This window comes from Ranitomeya variabilis, chromosome 1 (assembly GCF_051348905.1).
Source record: "Ranitomeya variabilis isolate aRanVar5 chromosome 1, aRanVar5.hap1, whole genome shotgun sequence".
Classification (NCBI taxonomy): domain Eukaryota; kingdom Metazoa; phylum Chordata; class Amphibia; order Anura; family Dendrobatidae; genus Ranitomeya; species Ranitomeya variabilis.
In genome coordinates, this window is record NC_135232.1 from 690,537,795 (window position 1) to 690,557,017 (window position 19,223).

Below are 19,223 nucleotides of genomic sequence, written 5' to 3' on the forward strand. Positions count from 1 at the left end.
TGCCCTCTGTGTGTTTAAAGATGTCGCTAAACTGTGAGTTTTTTGGTGCATTTTTCCCCCTATCAACTGCTATGAGAAGAGTAAAGAAAATGCAGTGTGGAGAGTAAAAAAAGTGCAGAATGCCGGATTTTCTGTACTAAAATGGCACAAAAAACATCACTGCATCTAATCTGTTCCAAACTTGCTTTAAAAAAAGTGAACATTCTTCAACAAAGCTAAATTTCAGAGCAAATTGTAATTGCATACTTTGGCGCAGATGAAAAAATGCAAACGTTTAACATCTGGGAACACTGCTTTCATGTATTGCTATGCGGCCGCACGCTCTGATGTCAGTGCTGGGTATTGACGTGCAAGACTCATCCGAGTTTCTCGCAGGTGAGTATGAGCCCTATGGGACATTGACGGCATGCTTCAATAGGGGAAATCTCGGAATGTCCTTTCCTGTGCCGCTTACTTCTGGATACCTGCTTGGTGGATGCCTAAGCCGCACAGCTTTGGCATCTGTTGGGTCATCAGCGTCCAATGGATACATTTGTCATATGTAACATGAACGTTCCCTGTACATGTCCTCACATTACAATGCTGTATTATATAGAGGCACTTATTACTACGTACTGGGGCAGCACAGTGGCTCAGTGGTTAGCACTGTACAATGTATAGGGTAGCATAGTGGCTCAGTGGTTAGCACTGCACAATGTATAGTGTAGCATGGTGGCTCAGTGGTTAGCACTGTACAATGTATAGGGCAGCATGGTGGCTCAGTGGTTAGCAATGTACAATGTATAGGGCAACATGGTGGCTCAGTGGTTAGCACTGCACAATGTATATTGTAGCATGGTGGCTCAGTGGTTAGCACTGCACAGTGTTTAGTGTAGCATGGTGGCTCAGTGGTTAGCACTGTAGAATGCTGATGGCAGCATGGTGGCTCAGTGGCTAGCACTGTACAATGTATAGGGCAGCATGGTGGCTCAGTGGTTAGCACTGTACAATGTATAGGGCAGCACAGTGGCTCAGTGGTTAGCAATGTACAATGTATAGAGCAGCACGGAGGCTCAGTGGTTAGCACTGTATAATGTATAGGGAAGCATGGAGGCTCAGTGGTTAGCACTGTACAATGTATAGGGCAGCATGGAGGCTCAGTGGTTAGCACTGTAGAATGTATAGGGCAGCATGGAGGCTCAGTGGTTAGCAATGTACAATGTATACGGCAGCACAGTGGCTCAGTGGTTAGCAATGTACGATGTATAGGGAAGCATGGAGGCTCAGTGGTTAGCACTGTACAATGTATAGGGCAGCACAGTGGTTCAGTGGTTACCATTGTACAATGTAAAGGGCAGCATGGTGGCTCAGTGGTTAGCACTGTTAATTTGCATCACTGGGGTCCTGGGATCAAATCCCACCAAGGACAACATCTGCAAGGAGCTTGTATGTTCTCCCCATGTTTCCTTTTATGACAGAGAATGTAGATTGTGAGCCCCAATGGGGACAGCGATGATGATGACAGATATGATAGCGCAAAGCATAATAGTAATAAAAAATAATTATTACCAACAGCAAATAATGAGTGTTTGTCCCCACATCGCCCATTACACCCTGCAAGTACATAGAGGATACTGCTGAGTGCGGTCCTTCCCCGGCTCGTCCCCCTGTACAGATGACTAAGCATCGGGTGGGATGTGGTCTCATCACAATGTTCTGCATTATTTAAGCAGAAGGGGGAGCTCAATGGATTAGAAATCCACATAATATGCATCTCCCATGTAGGTGATGGCGGAGAATTAACCGCTCGCTGTCTGGGAGGTTTTCAGACACGTCAGGACAAGGACTAGTAAATAAACCTCTGGTATAAGAGGGGTCACGTGTCTATAGAAAGCCCATAGAATAGCTCCTTTTTTTGGATCCTGTCTATGCCGCGCATTGCAGTCACGGGGGACTCTGGATGACATTAGAATGAAGAGGTGAATAGGGGGCACTACGACTCCCATTCTCCAGACAGGTGAGCGCACCAGATACAAAAACTACATCAGGCATTTTTTTCACCTCTTTAAAGGGACTGTCCACCTTTTTAATGCCATTTTACCCAGGTATTTCATGCTACAAATCATCCTTTATTAAAGATTTTCGCACCGATCAGCTGTTAGAGGCTCCTTTGTTTCCATTTACATTGAACTTTGATGCGATCTGTGGTCAGAAAACAGTTACAGACTCGGCATGAGACCGACATAGGGCGCTCACTGATGGATCCTCATTTACCTCATTCTACAGTGCAACATAGAGGCTCTAGAAGGCAAATGGAGAGTTTTATTCTTTTTTATGAAACCCAATTATTTTGTAGCCCTAAAACATGCAAAGAAGTTAAAAAAATAAAAGACAACCCCTTTCAAAGGAGTAGAGAGAGGTGAAAAACCATGGTCGCTTCAAAAAATAAAAACATAATAATAAGGTTGTGTCTGGTACTGCAGCATGATTCCATTGGCTTTAATAGAGCAGAGTTGCAGTACCGGACACAACCTGGTACCACAGGTGGAGCTGTTTCTGGGAGGAAAAAAAAAAGCAGCCATGATTATTTAATTCTGGCCAACACCTTTAAGTGAGATGTTAAAGGTAATGTTCACAGTTTAGAATCCGCACTTGCTGATTGGGCAGCTTGCTGCAATGTGGCACTATCCGCAGAATATAAATGTGTCGCCGTACTAATTACAAACCGTTTTGACTGATACGAAAAATAAAACTGTTGACAGTAAATTTGCACTTTTATTAAAAAAAAAAACCCTAAAAGTAATTGTCAGATTGATTCGCCCCATGAATTTGAATTGCGAATCAGCTCGAATAGGGAGAAACTACTTACAGAAGAGGTGGGTACAGCGCGGTCCATTAGCGCAGCGCCTCTTCCCCTGATATTACGGCCGTCGCCATAACGATTGCGGCGCACACAGCGCTGACACCACCTGCAGCCTGGCCCCGCCCCGTGCACCGCCCACTCATGAATATGAATGACGCAGCTCCCTCGCCAGTGGCTAGACGGGATGTCAGTCAGTGCGGCCGCTCACTGTGGGTTAGTCGGGGCTGGGAGAGCAGGGGACGGTGATGTGAGGAGCTGCCGCTGACATCCAGCCCATGTCTCTGCGCTGCTAGCCGCCTGATGCCTTCACTCCATGGCTGCTCGCCTGTCGCAGCCGCCTCCGGTGCCCTCCTGTCATTCCCTGCGGCGGCTCTGAGCTCGCTGGCCATGCGGGAGACGGCGGGGAGCGGCAGCCGCCACCTGACAGCGGTGGCGTTCATCCTGCTAACTTTATGGGTTCAGGTAAGTGGTCACTACCCCCTCCCCCTCCTCTCTGGGTGATGGCTGTGTAACCCCCGAAACCCTGCACTTATACAGCCCACCCCTATCAAAGAGAATGCACCCTCCAGATGTGCCCCTGCCCCCCGAAACCCTGCACTTGTGCAGCCCACCCCTATCAAAGAGAATGCACTGGTGCAAGACCTCCCCAACCACAGATCTGCCACAGACCCCCAAGCACCTGCATTGGTGCAAGACCCCTTAGTTCCGGCCCTGGTGCGAGATTTAGCTGTGCAACTCCCAAAGAATCCTGCACTGGTGCAAGATCCCCCCCCATCATGCATTAGTGCAAAATCCCTGAGATATGCAAGCAGCCCCAGATCCTGCATTCTAGTATAACCCCCACCTTATGGCCCTCTCCAAAGTGCTGCACTGTCACAGGGCCCCCTACTGCCCCTAGATCCTGCATCCTAGTGTAGCCCCCTTGGACCTCCACTGCCCCTGGATCCTGCATCCTAGTGTAGCCCCCTTGGACCTCCACTGCCCCTGGATCCTGCATCCTAGTGTAGCCCCCTTGAACCTCCACTGCCCCTGGATCCTGCATCCTAGTGTAGCCCCCTTGGACCCCCACTGCCCCTGGATCCTGCATCCTAGTGTAGCCCCCACTGCCCCTGGATCCTGCATCCTAGTGTAGCCCCCACTGCCCCTAGATCCTGCATCCTAGTGTAGCCCCCTTGGACCCCCACTGCCCTTGGATCCTGCGTTCTAGTGTAGCCCCCACTGCCATTGGATCCTGCATTCTAGTGTAGCCCCCACTGCCCCAGGATCCTGCATTCTAGTGTAGCCCCCACTGCCCCTGGATCCTGCATCCTAGTGTAGCCCCCACTGCCCTTGGATCCTGCATGCTAGTGTAGCCCCCACTGCCCTTGGATCCTGCATGCTAGTGTAGCCCCCACTGCCCCTGCATGCTAGTGTAGCCCCCACTGCCCCTGCATGCTAGTGTAGCCCCCACTGCCCCTGCATGCTAGTGTAGCCCCCACTGCCCCTGCATGCTAGTGTAGCCCCCACTGCCCCTGCATGCTAGTGTAGCCCCCACTGCCCCTGCATGCTAGTGTAGCCCCCACTGCCCCTGCATGCTAGTGTAGCCCCCACTGCCCCTGCATGCTAGTGTAGCCCCCACTGCCCCTGCATGCTAGTGTAGCCCCCACTGCCCCTGCATGCTAGTGTAGCCCCCACTGCCCCTGCATGCTAGTGTAGCCCCCACTATCCCCTCAGATTCTGCTCTTGCATTGGTGCAATTTCTCCCAAGTGTTCGGTTACAATGTAGATTGTGATATGGAGACTGTAATCGGTGGAGTTGATCGCTCTGGACCCCCCAATGTTTACTCAGATGGATGTTTTATCTGTTATGCAATAAATGTTGTAGGACCCCCCCAGTCTGGCGTTCTAGCCTGCAGGTCATGATTCCAATCTAGGACTATTCTACTGGACCTCCGGTATAACCTGCACAGATATTTCTCTGTATGTAATAACTGTATAATGGGAGACCCGGTCTCCCTGTACTGTAATAAGTGTCTGTAATCCTCTGGTGTATAAATCACTGATCATTGTATCTGTATAGTTGTTGTGGAGTATAATAGCAGGTCAGCCTGTACTGTAATGTCCTGGTGTGTGGCAATGATCAGTATATACTTGATGTTGGCCAGATGGATATTTCTCTGTATGTAATAACTTAATATCTGCCGTATAAAGAGTAGGATCATAGGGTCTTGCTTATGATCTAGGACTGTGAGCCTTATATAATTCACGACTCCTATATACTTATAACAGATACATAATATTTCTGGATCCTTATGGAGCATAATAGGCTGCAGATCAGCCTGGACTGTAATAAGTGTCTATAATGCTCCGGTATAGGACGGTTGTGTAAAGTTTGAGCGGTACATTGCAGATGCTGTATACATTCAGTAGGATGTGTATTCTTGCATCCGAGCTCTGTGCACCCTTTCCTGCTGTCAGCTATCCCTCTCGTGGATCGATGCGGGTGCGCTCGGGTCTCTGCTTGCATTACCTTCGTGCGATCAATACATTTTATGAGCAGCGGCTATTAATCTGAATTTGTTGTGTCCCATAGGGGTAACATGTCCACCCCCCATAGACCCTCCACCTCTCCTTCTTTCCCTTCCTGACCAGCAGGGCACCATAGTGATGTCTCCCTCCGTTTGATGTGTTATATTTAGGCTTCCCAGTCCACGGGTTATTTCGAGCTGCAGCTGAACTCGCTGAAGAATGTCAATGGAGAATTGTTGAACGGGGAATGCTGCGATGATATGAAGGGCTCCCAGAACCAGGACTGCAGCAAGGATGAGTGTGACACCTATCTCCGAGTGTGCCTCAAGGAGTTTCAGGCCAAGATCACTCCGACTGGGCCATGCAACTACGGCTCCGGACACACAGCGGTGCTTGGTGGGAATACTATATTCATCAACAACAAATTGAGTCTGCAGGGTAAAACCGCCGCTGGAGAGAATGGCAGGATTGTAATCCCTTTTCAATTTGCCTGGCCGGTACGTAACTTTCTAATATTTTGTAATTTTTATCTTATTAATATTTTTGGGTTGCCGTACTGTGTGATTTATTTTTTTGCTGCACCAAGCTCCTTCCCATAGAGGGCAGTATAGCCGTTGCTCCAGTGGTGTCGCCATTTCCTTCTTAACCAGTTCTCATTGGCGCTGGTGACTTTGCGGTATAAGGATTACTATTCCTAAAATATTTCTTGTCTTTGTGGATGCTTTTGCTTATGAAGGTGTTTGGGCACCAGGTATTACCTGTATATCTGCTGGTGCCGCTTCTCTATCTAGTTCACGTGTAATTGCTGATAACATTTGCAATAATGAACGGGACAGTAATCGTTTTCGCCATTGGATGCAGGTTATTTTTTTTTTTTTCATATCGCTGTCTTGTGTCGTAGTAGAACTTCTGCCACTGCAGGCTTTATACTGTAGTGTGTACTGGAATAGAGAAAAAAATATAAAGCTAGATAGATAGATAACTATTTATTTTCTCTACCCCTTTTGTTTGCTGGCAGACTGGCTGACGCTAGGAGATGATTTGCACTCAGAAGGAAATTGTTACATGCAATTCACCTGAGTTTGCATGGATACCAAAGCCACCTGGGTGCCTTGTTGTAACACCGGTTTGCAGATTATATGGATTTGCACAGGGTGCAGCAGTGAGCGGAGACTGTTAGTCAAGGTTACCACTAGCGGAGAGTGTGTTGTATCCAAGCTCTATAATATAAATATATATATATATATATATATATATATATATATATATATATATATATATATATATATATATATATATATATATATATATATATATATATATATATATAAAAAAAAATTTATTTTTTTATATATATATATATAAAAAAAAATTTATTTTTTTTTTGCAAACTGCCTGTCATCTTGGTTTAGAACTCTCCCTCTTGTGTGGGCTATGCGGCTAGTGACCACGTGATCAGTAGCCACAGCCCAGGTCATTGCTCTTCCCACTGTTGCTTTCATGATTTTTCAGATTGCGTTCGTACCATCTTGTGTGCATGCAAATATACAGTATAAGGGCCGACCTGTAAACTCTGGATTTTTTTTTTTTTGTGGTTGCAAAAGTACGGTATATTTTTCATGGCAAACCTCCCTGGGTTTTCATAACGTATGGATGGAAAATCCACATGAGGATTTTGATGCAGGTTTTCTTGACTTGACACCGATTTTATAAAATAATTAAAAAAAAAAAACTGGAAAGATAAAACAAAAAATTGTTGTCAATGTGCAGATATGATTGAAATAAATCCTGTTTGGCATATTGTGCCGCTACACATGTGAAGGCAGAAAACTAATAACATGAGTTGTTCCAAAAGGCAAATGCTACATCTGCCAAAGTTTGCTTCTGCACTTTATCAGGGCCATTTCTTTGCCTAGCCATCCTGTCCATATAGGTTGTGAGTAGCTGATGTTGTTGCTGGTGCACAGGGAATGTAATGGGGTGAGGCCAAGCTGCGCTGGTAACTGTACAGTGGGCCGAATGTGTTTACCTGGCAAATGTTCTATTGCAGACAGGCTGAGAGCACGCTGCTGGAGGAAGGCTGGCTCAGGGCTGGAGACTCCTCCGGGGAATGCATTGTCACCTTGGGGGTGTGTTGCGCAGTTGGCTCTGTGCCAGCGTGAGGCTCTGAGAGAGAAAAAAAAAATGGGAGGATGGGTGGATTGCGGCACGAATACATGACATGTACGGTTAAACACGGCTGTAGCCTGGTATCACAGTCCCTACAGTGAGCAGGTCATGTTACAGACCTACATTCTGCAAAAAAAGTGAAGGAAAAAAATATCACACACACACACACACACACACACACACACACACACACACACACACACACACACACACACACACACACACACACACACACACACACACACACACACACACACACACACACACACACACGTACGTTATTTTACATGGAGATGACCGGTCTCCTGTCCTCCTCTAGCTGTTAGAAACCCAATCCAAGTGTGAGTCTGAGGCGTATCAGTAGTGCCGGCTCTGAGTGAGATTAAAGTGCATTAAACACACGGGTCTCACCAGGGACTCGTATAACGGACCCCCTGATTTACACACACACACACACACACACACACACACACACACACACACACACACACACACACACACACACACACACACACACACACACACACACACACACACACACACACGTACGTTATTTTACATGGAGATGACCGGTCTCCTGTCCTCCTCTAGCTGTTAGAAACCCAATCCAAGTGTGAGTCTGAGGCGTATCAGTAGTGCCGGCTCTGAGTGAGATTAAAGTGCATTAAACACACGGGTCTCACCAGGGACTCGTATAACGGACCCCCTGATTTACACACACACACACACACACACACACACACACACACACACACACACACACACACACACACACACACACACACACACACACACACCCTTTCCTCTTTGACGGGGACAGGTGTGCTCCGCTTCCAATCACATGCAGTCTCCGGACCCCTTTACAAAAAATTCACCGCTCTAAATTTATCTCTCAAGTGTTAATAAAATGCCTTCGTTTCCCGTAACGCCATGTACATGTGCGCACTGACGGCTGTGGAGCCATTCTGCAATTTAGACACATGGCGTTTTAGAGCTTTCACCATTTAAAGGGGTTGCATGACAGGGAAATTAAAGAAAAAAAAAAAAAAAAGAATCTTCACTTTCCAGAAAGGGTGGCAGTGTTATGTATAGATGGCATTTAGTATTACAGCTCTGAATGTTGCAATACCAGACACTACCTATAGATGAGAATGGCGCTGTTTCTGTGGATGGGTGCAGATCCTATCTCATTATCACATTGTTTGGAAGTTGCTTATTGGATGATGATGAAGTTGAGGAAATTTCCTGAAGATTCGATTTGTTGTCTCAATTTCCATGAAAATACATTTATGATCTTAGGTCTTTCCAGAACACAAAGCATAGTAAATGGAGAAGAAACGGGTTAAAAAGTGAACCCACACATCCTCCTTTGGAACCCCCCAATAAAACTTCTTGTGCCGCTTTGGCCAGCGTTTGATTTTCGACACTAAAACCCCTGTTGTCACATTTGAGACGATGGGCATTGTTTTGGTTCTTTCAACGCTGAAGCCCCCATTGCCCTTTCCGGACCATTAAAAGATTCCAACAAAATGGTACATGGAACACTGCTTTTTCTGTGAACATTGCCACTTGGATTCTTGTTGTGATTGAAACAAGCTTGGACCACTTGTGGGCCCTGCAGCTGTTGCTGAACCACTAGTCTCAGCATGCCTTAAGATTGCAATACATATTTATAAGTCTGAGCTAAATGGTGATCTGAATTTAGGGGAATTTTAAGGGTTCCAGGAAGGATGATGTATTTCACTCATTTATTATACAATGACTTCATGGTAAACGTGTAAAGACTGGCCAACAATGGCGAAGGGATGTGATGTCAGCTGGCGCAGAGGGATTGTTATAATCTGACTTTTACTTTGTGTTTGCGGCTGCATTGGAGGGTTTGTTCAGAGTTACTGTTGCCCATGCCATCATAATTTGGGGACAAATAGGGGGGGAAACAGATACTGGGCATCACTGGTATGTCATACTTTGTGATGACTATTATACACCTAAGGTCAGACACAGCTTTTTGGTCCGTGTGTTCATGTGTGCAAGCGACTAGCACTCAGTGCCGACATTGGTCCTTGAGCAAGTGCACATGGGCCATTTTTCCGTAAGGACCTCAGATCCAGGGGGTAGAAAATATGAAGTATGTAAGTCTGGTCCTTTTTTTTTTTTTTTTTGTTTGTTTGTTTTGTAGCGCTATGCAGACAGCACCGAGGCAGTACTGTCCATAATTTGCAGACATCACTGGTCCGTGAAGTTTAGCACTTGAAATATTGGATTTTCCTAAGGGTGAATTATTTCATCGCAATTAAACTGCGACTTTGTGGGCAGAGCAACGTTGTGCATATTGCAGCAAAATCCCAACCAGAGCCATATGCCCATCCATTGTCTTCGGCACAGAAATGCTTGAAATGTTCATAGGTTCCGGTAATTGACTTGTCTGAGTTGGAGAAAATGGAATTGGTGGATTAACCTGCCGCCGTCTGTCATCTCCGCAGTGAGATAAAGCTTCCGAAAGTAAGCTAATTGGATAGTACCGTATTTTAATTTTCTGTTCCCTGTTATCAGCCGTTTTTGGGCTGGGGAGACACTGGATATATGCTCCTCTTGTCTTTCATCACCAGGATTTCTGTGCGACGAACATTTTAGTTATTGTTCCGTGCGTTTATAATTACGGTAGTAGTTTTGTAAAGGCACTGGATTATTTAGACACAGCACATTCCAATCTATTAGAGCCTGGTTTATATATATTTTTTATTTACTTTTATAACACTACTGCGCAGACACTGAGCCAGCAGGAAATGCTAGAAAATATTTTGGAAGCTAGCAGAATTGGGATTTCAGCTGTGAATGAAAATACCGACGGAACTTTGCAAATGCATTATTGTCCAAGGTGATCTAAAAGTGGCTGCTTTTTCTCTTTGATAAATTCAGACAACCACAATTAAAGGGGTTGGACTTGAGTGTGAGCATGAGCCATTTGCTTAGTGGATGTACAAAGCAGCTTTTTGGAGGACCGTGGCCAGCCAACTTTTACATCGTTTGGTTCTGTGAGTAGTTTTGCTCATCTCTAAGAGTCATGTTGGTGCTGGACCAGAGCACAGAGCTTCCTCCTACTTGCTGGTGTTCTCTGCGCCTCTTCTGTAATTAGTAGGCCTTGTGATGTCATGACGTTGCAACACAATGCAAAAAAAAGTCTAGTAGGCCCCTGCACAACATATCAGAAGAGGCACCGAGGATGCTGACAGGTAGTAACGAGTTTGCAGGTCTCTGCTGCTGCCGCCATGGCTGTTTGACCAGGATCCTGCAAATCATTTTTCTCAAGTTTAATAGCACTGGTCAACAGCATTTTTGGTGCCAAAGATATTTCATCGAATTTAGGGTATTTTTGGGGTGCTGATTCTGAATATGTCATCAGTTTTGCCAGATTGGCTCAAGTTTTTGAGATTTTTGGTATCTTATCTTATGCTTGGGGACCAAGACAAGTTTTGGGCACCACACATAGTGTACAAAGCATGTATCGAATTATTACGAAAATGGAGCAAGGGACAAAGAAAAAGCTTCAAATTTGGTGTTCCAATGGTGTGGAGAGAGCCAAAAAATCATCATGATGACTGTTATTTATGGTAAACACAGGTACAGGCACATCTTCACAATGAGGGACAGGCCTTCTTGCAGATTCCATGTTACTCCCGTTTTCGTTTCTTATGCTTATTGAATCCTTGCACTTGCACTGCACAGAAATAACAGTCATCATGATGATTTTTTGGCTCTCTCCACACCATTGGAACACCAAATTTGAAGCTTTTTCTTTGTCCTTTGCTCCATTTTCGTAATAATTCGATACATGCTTTGCACACTATGTGTGGTGCCCAAAACTTGTCTTGGTCCCCAAGCATAACCCCAAAATAGGCAAAATACACTTTTTTTTACGAAGTCTGTTATGTTTCTTCTATGTTTTGGCAGTGTGTATTCACCACAAATGTAACAGAATGAGTCTGGATCGTTAAGACAACTTCTTCTTGATGAGTTCATGCTTTTCACTGGAAAACAGACAACAACATAAAGTTAGTGCAAAAATCAAGCTATGAACAAACTTTTAGAACACTAATTAACACAAAACTATATTGAGAACTGCTCAGTTCAAGTACTAATCCAAAGAAATTAATGAGATGATGCGTCGCATTTACCAACAAGTGCTAAAAATAAGATACCAAAAATCTCAAAAACGTGAGCCAATCTGGCAAAACTGATAGCATATTCAGAATCAGCACCCCAAAAATACCCCAAATTCATTAAAATATTTTGGACACCAGAAAAAAAATTTTTTTTTGTTGACCTGTGTAGTCGTCCATTAATGGCATGAGCACAATGTAAAATGCTCCCGTCTCCTGCAGCTTCCTTCTAGACCAGTGTTCCCCAACTCTGGTCTTCAAGAACCACCAACAGGTCATGTTTTCAGGATTTCCTTAGTATTGCCCAGGTGATTGAATGCTTGCCTGTCCAGGTGATACAATTATCATCTGGGCAATACTAAGGAAATCCTGAAAACATGACCCGTGGGTGGCTCTTGAGGACCGGAGTTGGGGAACACTGCTCTAGAGGTTTCGGCATCCTTGCTTGGGACTCTATATTGAGCTGTTTCCATGTGGGGTTGGATTGCTTTTGCAATGTAATAGCCATGTTTGCATGCACCCCAATAGAGGTAAAAAGCAGGGGAAGCAACCCTCCAATTTTATAACTTTTTTTTTGAAGACCTACTTAAGCCTTAACCTTTATTCACATCTTCTATTTTTGCATTCCTGCCGGTGTTGATGACACTTGGAGTAGATAATCACTAGTGCTTGTCTTCCAGACGTTGTCATGAGTATACATACATTTTACAAAAACAGCCGTGGATGTGATTTATGGATTTCTGAATGGTCGGACCACAATTCAGCTGCTGTTCCATCTATGGTCCTGTTGGCTCAGTGTATAAAGTGTACTGGCTTATGTTGTAGCATAGCACCTGTAATAATATACTAGCATTATATACAGTTTAACACATAATAAAATATACATACATACATACATACATACATACATACATACATACATACATACATACATACATACATACATACATACATACATACATACATACATACATATCTTACTGGTGATGGCAGGAGGATCACTATTGTTTTCTTTGCTGGCTTCTGTTATCTGTAAACGTTCTACTATTCACAAGCATGTGAAAAACCAAACCCTTCAACTGTAGAAGAAAAGTGTTTGTGTTTTACCCTTTAAATTGTACTAAAATCTTGTGTTTGGTATCCGGTTGTCTCTTCCACTCATAGTCAGTTTCTAAATTCTGCTGGTTGGAAATAGTCAATGGTTATCTCCAGTCTGTTGTCGGATATGTGGCCTACGAGTGCACTCGCATGTCCGTGTGACTTCTAACCAGACGTGAGTCTCTTGATCCAAACTCTGCAGCCTTCTAGGTATCCGAAGCTGTTGAACCTACAGCCAATCCAGAAATCACTGTTCACATGCAGACAGTGACAGATGGGACATATGAATGTGGCCTATGGTTGAGTTCCCACTGCAGACTTTGTGGCAAATTTTTGTTTTTACGCCTCCTCCTTTTGGGTTTGTGGAATTTGGGCTACTATATGACTTTGTCTGCAGCACAGATCGGGCGATAAGAGGAGCAATAGTATAAGTGGATGGGGTCATGTTGTGATTTTTGGTGTTGTTTTTTTATTCTTGTTGGACTTTGCAAATGGCAACACGACACACCCCATCCCCCTGTGATGTAGCCTAGTACATGGCACATAATTTGTGTCGTCTTGCCCCATTTCTGAAATGCAATTACTGATTCCTAAATGGCTCCTATATTTGCGGAATACTTTATCTATATCAGTGTTTCTCAAGACCCCCACAACAGGTCATGTTTTCAGGATTTCCTTAGTATTGCATAGGCGATGGAATTAATGCTTGAGCAGGTGATGAAATTATCACCTGTGCAATACTAAGGAAATCCTGAAAACATGACCAGTTGTGGGGTCTTGAGGACTGTAGTTGAGAAACACTGATCTAGAGGGATCAGGCTGGTTTCATGGTCTACCTAGGTATGTCTGGGACTGGCCCAAACTCTGAACCTGATTTGTTGAGTGTCTCACGATCTAAACTCCTCTGTAAATCACGGTCTTAGGCCACGTTCACACTTTGCGGCCTGCTCTGCGGGTTTATCCCGCAGCGGAATTGATAAGGGCTTGTTCACACTGTGCTTTTTTTGCTGCGGATTTTTCAGCTGCGGATATGTAAAACCCGCAGTGCAAAACGGCGGTGGTTTTCCCTGCGGTTTTTTGTGCGGTTTCTACTGCGGATTCCACTGCGGGTTTCCAACTGCACTTTCCTATTGGTGCAGGTGGAAAACCGCTGCGGATTCCGCAGAAAGAATTGACATGCTACTTCTTTTTTTCCGCAGAAATTCAGCGCGGATTTTCAAGCGGAAAAACGCAAAGTGGGCACAGCGGTTTTTGTTTTCCATAGGGTAACATTGTACTGTACCCTGCATGGAAAACTGCTGCGGATCCGCAGCAAAAACCGCAAAGTGTGAACATAGCCTAAATCTGCAGGGCAAAACCGCTGCGGTTATCCCTGCAGATTTATCGCGGTTTCCGCCTATACTATTGATGCTGCATATGCAGCAATATGCAGCATCAATAGTAATGTAAAAAATAATAAAAATTGGTTATACTCACCCTCCGATGTCCGGATATCCTCGGCGCTGCAGGCGGCTGTGCCGACAAGGGCCTTCGTGACGTCACGGTCATGTGACCGCGGCGTCATCACGGTCATGTGACCGCGACGTCACCACAGGTCCTGCTAGCACAGCAACTGAGACCGGACGCCGCGGGCAGCGCTAAGAGGTGAGTATAGCATCATTTTTTATTTTAATTCTTTTTTTTTTTTTTACACCAAAATATGGTTCCCAGGGCCTGGAGGAGAGTCTCCTCTCCTCCACCCCGGGTACCATCTGCACATTATCCGCTTAACTTCCCGCAACGTGGGCACAGCCCCATGTGGAAAGTGAGTGGATCAATGCATTTCTATGGGTGCAGAATCGCTGCGATTCTGCACCAAGAAGTGACATGCTCCTTCTTTTTTTCCGCGGAAATCCGCAGCGTGGGCACAGCGGGTTTTGTTTTCCATAGGGTAACATTGTACTGTACCCTGCATGGAAAACTGCTGCGGATCCGCAGTGTCAAATCCGCTGCGGATTCGCGGCAAAACCCGCAAAGTGTGAACGTAGCCTTAGACATACTGGAGATGGACCTTATTTCTAGGGCCACTGTGAGGGTGCCATGTAAAGCTTCTGGACCCTAATGTGAAACCTGTAAAGGGCTCCTACTTACCATACATCTTATCATACTGGTAACTAGTGTGGCACATAGGGGCTTTCAGGTCGCCTAAGTCTGGGTGTGAATGTTGCCTCTGCTACCACCATAATCTGTTTTTCTAAGTCTTTTATTAGTCAATGTGGCTTTCCATAATGACTTCCCAAACAAGAAAATAATAATAATCTTCTGTTCCATAGCTGAGGAACAGGATTTCAAGGCTAAGTGTCACTGTCATACTCGATTCACAGCTTAAAGACGAGCACGCTGTTCCTTAGCAACAAGGCTGTAAGTCACCAATTCTTATGCCCTGTGGACAGACGCTTCAGAAACTAAACACCTGTTCAAGTTTCACCTGGGATAAGATTCGTACAGAGTTTTATAAACAAAGTTCAATGATCGGAACCCCTCCCCCCCACACCACTTTACATTGATAAATGCAAAATCAATATTTATTTTTTCTTTTAGCTTTTCTCCTTCACATTTTTCTTTCTATCCTCTGGGGAAGACTGAATCTGTCACTTATAATTTTTTTATTTATTTATTTTCCAAGTAAGCCGCCATCTGCGACCCCCTATGGAGGATTCCGGTTCATTTAAATGGCATTTTTATTATAGTAGTAATGGAATAGTCTTGCTAGAGGTGTATAATATTTATTATTATTATTTATTCTTTTATTTTTTTTTATTTTAATTTTTTTAAACATTACCCTGTGATAAAGTTGCATTGCCTTATATTTATGTGGTTTTGTCCTCCCCCCCTCCCCCCCCCCCCTCCTACCTCCTTCTATTTTATTTTTTTACATCTTGGTTTGGGTCCATCTGGCAATTAATCCATTAACTGATACCCGTTTTACGGTGTGTGTGTTTTTTTTTTTTTTTTTTTTTTTTTTAAGCATTGCTCATACATATACCATAATGTTAGTGGCAGCCTCTGCTGCATGTGCTGCCAAATCTAGTATCTAGTTTGTAGTCTTCACTTGTCTCTTAAAAAAAAAATAATTAAATACCGTATGTAATGTGTATAATACATATGATGATAAAAAAATGTGCATCGTATCATTTAGTGCTTCTGTTGCTGTAATAAATATTCATACTGAATCATAGATTTTTGCAAACGAAAAGTAAAGGTTTTATATCCATGTAATGAGGTAACTCAATTTATTTAGAACATGTTCTATGTAGCGTAAAATCTTTTCTTTTTTTTTTCTTTGGAGATTATCTGCTTTTAACAGATCAAGGAAAATGGATGTGATTTCATGAAAACTGGCAGAGTATTGCACTGGGGGATTTTTCTTTTTTTTTTTTTTTTACAGATTTTTTTTTTTTTTATGGAGAACCTGATTAAATGCAGAATCCCAACTTTTCTGCACGAACAGGGATTATGCAGAATTATGCATGTACTAGCTATTGTACCAGTTCTATATCTGGGTGGCGAGCATTTTTTTTTTTTTTTTTTTTTTTTTTTTTGTACATTTTTGGGCTCAGTTAAAGGGAAACTGTCACCAGAAATAGCTCTGGTAACATGCAGATTTGCGGTTAATCTGCAGGTTAATACCATTATTATGCTGCCTGATGCCTGCACACCGAATGCAGTGGGGAGAAAATGAACTTTATTCCCGCCAGCATTTGATTTTAGTCATGGGGGTGGCAGAGTGACTTCTTCTGCCCTGACTGACAGTCGGCGTCAATGTAGAGCCAGTGTCAGTAGAGCTGTATACTCAGAGCGGTGGTGGCTGAAACCAGATGCTGGCGGGGAGAATGAAGTTCATTTAACTGCAATTTATTTGACCATCGAATAAAATGGGTGCCTCAGTCAGCGCATGCCACAACTATGCCTGGCGTGTGCATACTGACGGTGTATTTGACTACTTCACGAAAATGGAAGAGCTCCTATCTCCCTCCACCCCCTGCCAGTGAAGCAGCTGCTGTGTGTGTGTGTGTGTGTGTGTGTGTGTGTGTGTGTGTACACTCACCGGCCACTTTATTAGGTACACCATGCTAGTAACGGGTTGGACCCCTTTTGCCTTCAGAACTGCCTCAATTCTTCGTGGCATAGATTCAACAAGGTGCTGGAAGCATTCCTCAGAGATTTTGGTCCATATTGACATGATGGCATCACACAGTTGCCGCAGATTTGTCGGCTGCACATCCCAAAGATGCTCCATACAAGGCAGGATGGATCCATGCTTTCATGTTGTTTACGCCAAATTCTGACCCTACCATCCGAATGTCGCAGCAGAAATCGAGACTCATCAGACCAAGCAACGTTTTTCCAATCTTCTACTGTCCAATTTCGATGAGCTTGTACAAATTGTAGCCTCAGTTTCCTGTTCTTAGCTGAAAGGAGTGGTACCCGGTGTGGTCTTCTGCTGCTGTAGCCCATCTGCCTCAAAGTTCGACGCACTGTGCGTTCAGAGATGCTCTTAGGCCTACCTTGGTTGTAACGGGTGGCGATTTGAGTCACTGTTGCCTTTCTGTCAGCTCGAACCAGTCTGCCCATTCTCCTCTGACCTCTGGCATCAACAAGGCATTTCCGCCCACAGAACTGCCGCTCACTGGATTTTTTTTCTTTTTCGGACCATTCTCTGTAAACCCTAGAGATGGTTGTGCGTGAAAATCCCAGTAGATCAGCAGTTTCTGAAATACTCAGACCAGCCCTTCTGGCACCAACAACCATGCCACGTTCAAAGGCACTCAAATCACCTTTCTTCCCCATACTGATGCTCGGTTTGAACTGCAGGAGATTGTCTTGACCATGTCTACATGCCTAAATGCACTGAGTTGCCGCCATGTGATTGGCTGATTAGAAATTAAGTGTTAACAAGAAGTTGGACAGGTGTACCTAATAAAGTGGCCAGTGAGTGTATATGTGTGTGTGTGTGTGTGTGTGTATATGTATATATATATGTGTATATGTGTGTATATGTATGTGTGTATATGTATGTGTATATATATATATATATATATATATATATATATATATATATATATATATATATATATATATATATATATATATATTTTTTTTACCAAAAAGGCATAAAGGGAGGTGATTAATGCAATAATCAGAGTAGATTGCTATTGCGTATTTTTGTTGTGTACGCCTGCAGAAAGACCTTCACTGTTTACGCAAAGTGGGAGCACGGCCTTCATTTTATAAATGAAATCTGTCTTTTTCAGACGCAAGGCTCATGTTTTATAGAAGTCTCCACATACAACCACCACAGGCCTTTGTGCTTGAAGGCTTGTCACATATATTGATTTTGGAGAAGAGGGAGTGCCAAATCCTCCAGGTTACTTCCGGACTGATTAGATTGAAGGGTTGCTAGGCAACTGAGTAGGTGCCAGTGTTAAAAACCCTAATGCTTAAAAGATTGCATTGATGTCCAGATTATGCTCTAAATGCATTACAGCGGGGGCTCGTTATGTTTTGCTCTTGTATATTACATGTGTTTTTTTACTTTTATGGCTCCCTTCCTGCTTCTCTGGGATGTATATTGGCGACGGCCATTTTGTGTAGGGTAGCAGTAGCCTTGTGTCTGGCCGGAATGGACCTTTTACAAAAATTTTTTATTTTTTTTTTCCAAACAAAATGCGTTACTAATATCATTGTTAGCGAAACAAATGGCTCCTTGCTTTGACCCCTTGTTCTATGCGTATTCACGATCTGTCTAGCCCACTACTTTTTGACCAATATTACAGGCGGCAGTTTATAACGTGGAGATGTTGCCCATGGCAACCAAGCATTTTCTCAGAGGATAGATCTCCTGTGCTTGATGGTGTCCATGTGTTGTGCAAGTTAAGGTCTCCCATACACCATTAGATGGCTGAGGGATGCTCATTCAGCTGACAGCCATCTTTTCTGAATTCTCCCCCCCCCCATACATTGGTCAGCCCAGGTTGTCCAAGTGCTTGGGTCTGTGCAATCTTCTTTCCCCCGACTTCGTTGGTCAGTGGAAGTTGGGAGCCCCCCATACACTTTAGAAAGTCATGCAACATCAATTGCTACCACTCTGTATGAACTTGATGGCCAATGGTGGCATGTACATTAAACATTGGTGCTTTCAGTAGAAATGCAGGTCTGTTTTTAGGTGCAATTTTTGCTGAACATTATTAAAAAAACAATAATAGATTATTTGGTAACTTTAAGCTACTACTTAATAACACTGCGTTCTTAAGTCACCTACAACACGGGGTCTTGGTCAAGCTTGTCAAAACTGTTCGCAAAATTCCTGAACCGTGCGCAAAGTAAAAAATGGTTGTCTTGTTGCTAAAACTTTTTTTTACCAAGTGACAGAAATTGCACAGAAATGTCTAGTTTAAAGCAAAAAA

At 43.9% G+C, this 19,223-nt stretch overlaps 1 protein-coding gene across 4 annotated transcripts in view; it reads left to right on the top strand.

Moving 5' to 3' along the window:
• Positions 1-2,925: 2,925 nt before the first annotated feature.
• JAG2 (jagged canonical Notch ligand 2) overlaps positions 2,926-19,223 on the top strand; it is an 85,229-nt gene continuing 68,931 nt past the window's right edge. For 3 of the 4 annotated variants that reach the window (XM_077266179.1, XM_077266196.1, XM_077266206.1), the window contains exons 1-2: positions 3,014-3,304; positions 5,521-5,847. In XM_077266179.1, coding sequence (XP_077122294.1) covers positions 3,143-3,304; positions 5,521-5,847 — 489 coding nt within the window. In that variant the 5' untranslated portion in view covers positions 3,014-3,142. Of the gene's footprint in view, positions 3,305-5,520; positions 5,848-19,223 lie in introns of all 4 variants that reach the window. The other variant, XM_077266190.1, reaches the window with a different exon arrangement.